The sequence below is a fragment of the Lipotes vexillifer genome, unplaced genomic scaffold (genome assembly GCF_000442215.2).
Source record: "Lipotes vexillifer unplaced genomic scaffold, Lipotes_vexillifer_v1.1 scaffold641, whole genome shotgun sequence".
Lineage (NCBI taxonomy): Eukaryota > Metazoa > Chordata > Mammalia > Artiodactyla > Lipotidae > Lipotes > Lipotes vexillifer.
Window position 1 is genome coordinate 2373318 of NW_006780658.1, and position 2030 is coordinate 2375347.

General features: G+C 64.2%; 1 protein-coding gene across 1 annotated transcript in view; it reads left to right on the top strand.

The window, feature by feature from the left end:
* The window catches only part of PPM1L (protein phosphatase, Mg2+/Mn2+ dependent 1L), a 344173-nt gene that overhangs the window by 3078 nt on the left and 339065 nt on the right, over nucleotides 1-2030 (top strand). Inside the window, exons 2-4 of the mRNA XM_007454143.1 lie at nucleotides 700-913; nucleotides 1088-1289; nucleotides 1378-1672. Coding sequence (XP_007454205.1) covers nucleotides 700-913; nucleotides 1088-1289; nucleotides 1378-1672 — 711 coding nt within the window. The remainder of the gene's footprint in view (nucleotides 1-699; nucleotides 914-1087; nucleotides 1290-1377; nucleotides 1673-2030) is intronic.

A 2030-nucleotide genomic window follows, 5' to 3' on the forward strand; every position in this document is an offset into this window, starting at 1 on the left:
TAATTTAATTTTTTTTAAAAACTTAGTCGTGATCACTCCAAGGCAGGAATGTTTGGGGAGACAGCCTCTGGCTGGGCTGGGAATCAGGCAGCCTCTATTCTCGAGTCTAGTGAACTGGAAGCTGCAGATCAGCACTCTTCTTCCTGGACAGGGGTAGCAAGAGTGAATATTTTCCTTTAAAGCTCACTTATTTCCGTATTCTAAGCTGATTTGTACATTCTTCTCTTTTTCCCCCAACATCTTCAAGGCCACCGACACCTGCCCCATGCTTCAACAAGTTATCCTTGATGGCTTCTGGAAGCCCATTTACTTCTGCTTAACTAAAGACTCCTGCCCCCATTTCACCTTCTCCTGCGGTGACTGAGGAGGTGGTAGGAGGCCGGTAGTTCGAAGCTTCAAAGGGACCTGCAAACCTGAACAGCGGAGTCGGAGCCCTAGCCCCGCCGCAGGGTCAGGAGCGCCCGGGGGCTCCACTAGGAAGCTCCGTGTCTCTCTATGGAAGGGTTGCGACCCGGGAAAGCCTTCGTGGCTATGTCCCCGCTCCAGGGGCGTGTAGCTCGCAGAGAGGCCAGCCCAGCCTCATCGCTCCCGAGGTTATCATCAGAGCGCACTTCCACGTGGCTCTGAGTCCTCACATCCCGCTGCCCTCGGGAGGCCTTTTCTCGTCGCGAGGTTTTTTGGCCCGACGCTCGCTCTCAGCCTCTCGGGAGATTCCGGCAGGCCTCTGTCCCAGAAAACCAAAGGTCCGAGCTCTCTGCCTCGCTTTGCGAGCCAGGAGAAGTGCGTCCCTTCTCGCTTGCCTTATGCCGGGCGAGGCGGAGACCGCACTACCGTGCCGCCAGCCGGAGGGGGGGACGCTCACGTGTGGCCCTCTGTTTTCCAGCCGGTAGCAGTGGATCCCGCGAAACCACCGGTCAGCCTACCAGGGTCAGTATTATATTGTCCTGAGAGCTCGCACAAGAGGCAGACAAGACCATCCACTCGAGCTCGGCTGCAGACGCGCCCCTTCCCTCCCCCCTCGGTTCGTCCGGACCGCCCGCAGTTGCAAGCGCGCCAGCCGCCGCCGATTTGCCTCGGCCTTTGACAGCTCGGCCCGAGCACCTCCGGGCCTCGAGTCCCGGCTCAAGGGGCGGGGCGAGGCGGGGCGAGCGAGCGCTGGGCGGGGCGAGTGCGAGCGGCGGCGCTAGGAGGGAGCGCCCGAGCCCCGCAGAGCCGAGAGGAGCGGAGCAGGGAGGTGCTTCGGAGAGGCTGGCAGAGCCCGGCCGGCCGCCTGCGGCTCCGCGCCGATCGTGCTGCGTCCCCGGGCTCCGCGCACCCCCGCCTCTGCCCAGGCTCCCGCAAAACTTTTATTCTCTGGGGCCCCCTGCGTGTCTGAAGGACTCGGAGAGCTCGGCCAGCTCTGCGCTCCCCTGCGGCGGCGACCAAGGGGACGTGCATCCCTCACCCGCGGGGCTCTAGCGCCTCGCGCCTCTTCACCTGCCGATCTCTCCCCGGAGCAGCGAGGGGGCACCCGCGGAGGCGCCGCGGGGGCGCCAGCGCCCCGGAACTCTCCCGCCCACCGCGACAGACCCGCCCGGCGCAACTTTAACTTGATTTCTCTCGTCCAGCCCCGGCACCCGCGACTGCTGCTGCCACCGCCGGCGTCTCGGCAGCCGCCGCCTCACAAAGGGGCGTAGGGAGGGGAGGCGGCGCGGGCGGCTGGCTAGACGTCGGTGTGCTGGGCGCGGGCCTCCGGGCCGCAGAGGCCGGGAGACAAAAGGGAAACTGCCTCTGTTCACCGTGCGGGCTCGGAGCTGCCTGCTTGTCCATCTCCCGCCCGACTCCGTGAGCCTCCTCCCCCTAACCCTCGGCTGCTGCTCCGCCTCCCTCCCCGCGGGCTTTCCCCGCAGTGCTCCGGGACCCGGCGAGCTTTCGGGGCGCGCGTCGCTGCTGGTGGTTGGGGCTCTAGCGATAATAAATGATAGAGGATACAATGACTTTGCTGTCTCTACTGGGTCGCATCATGCGCTACTTCTTGCTGAGACCTGAGA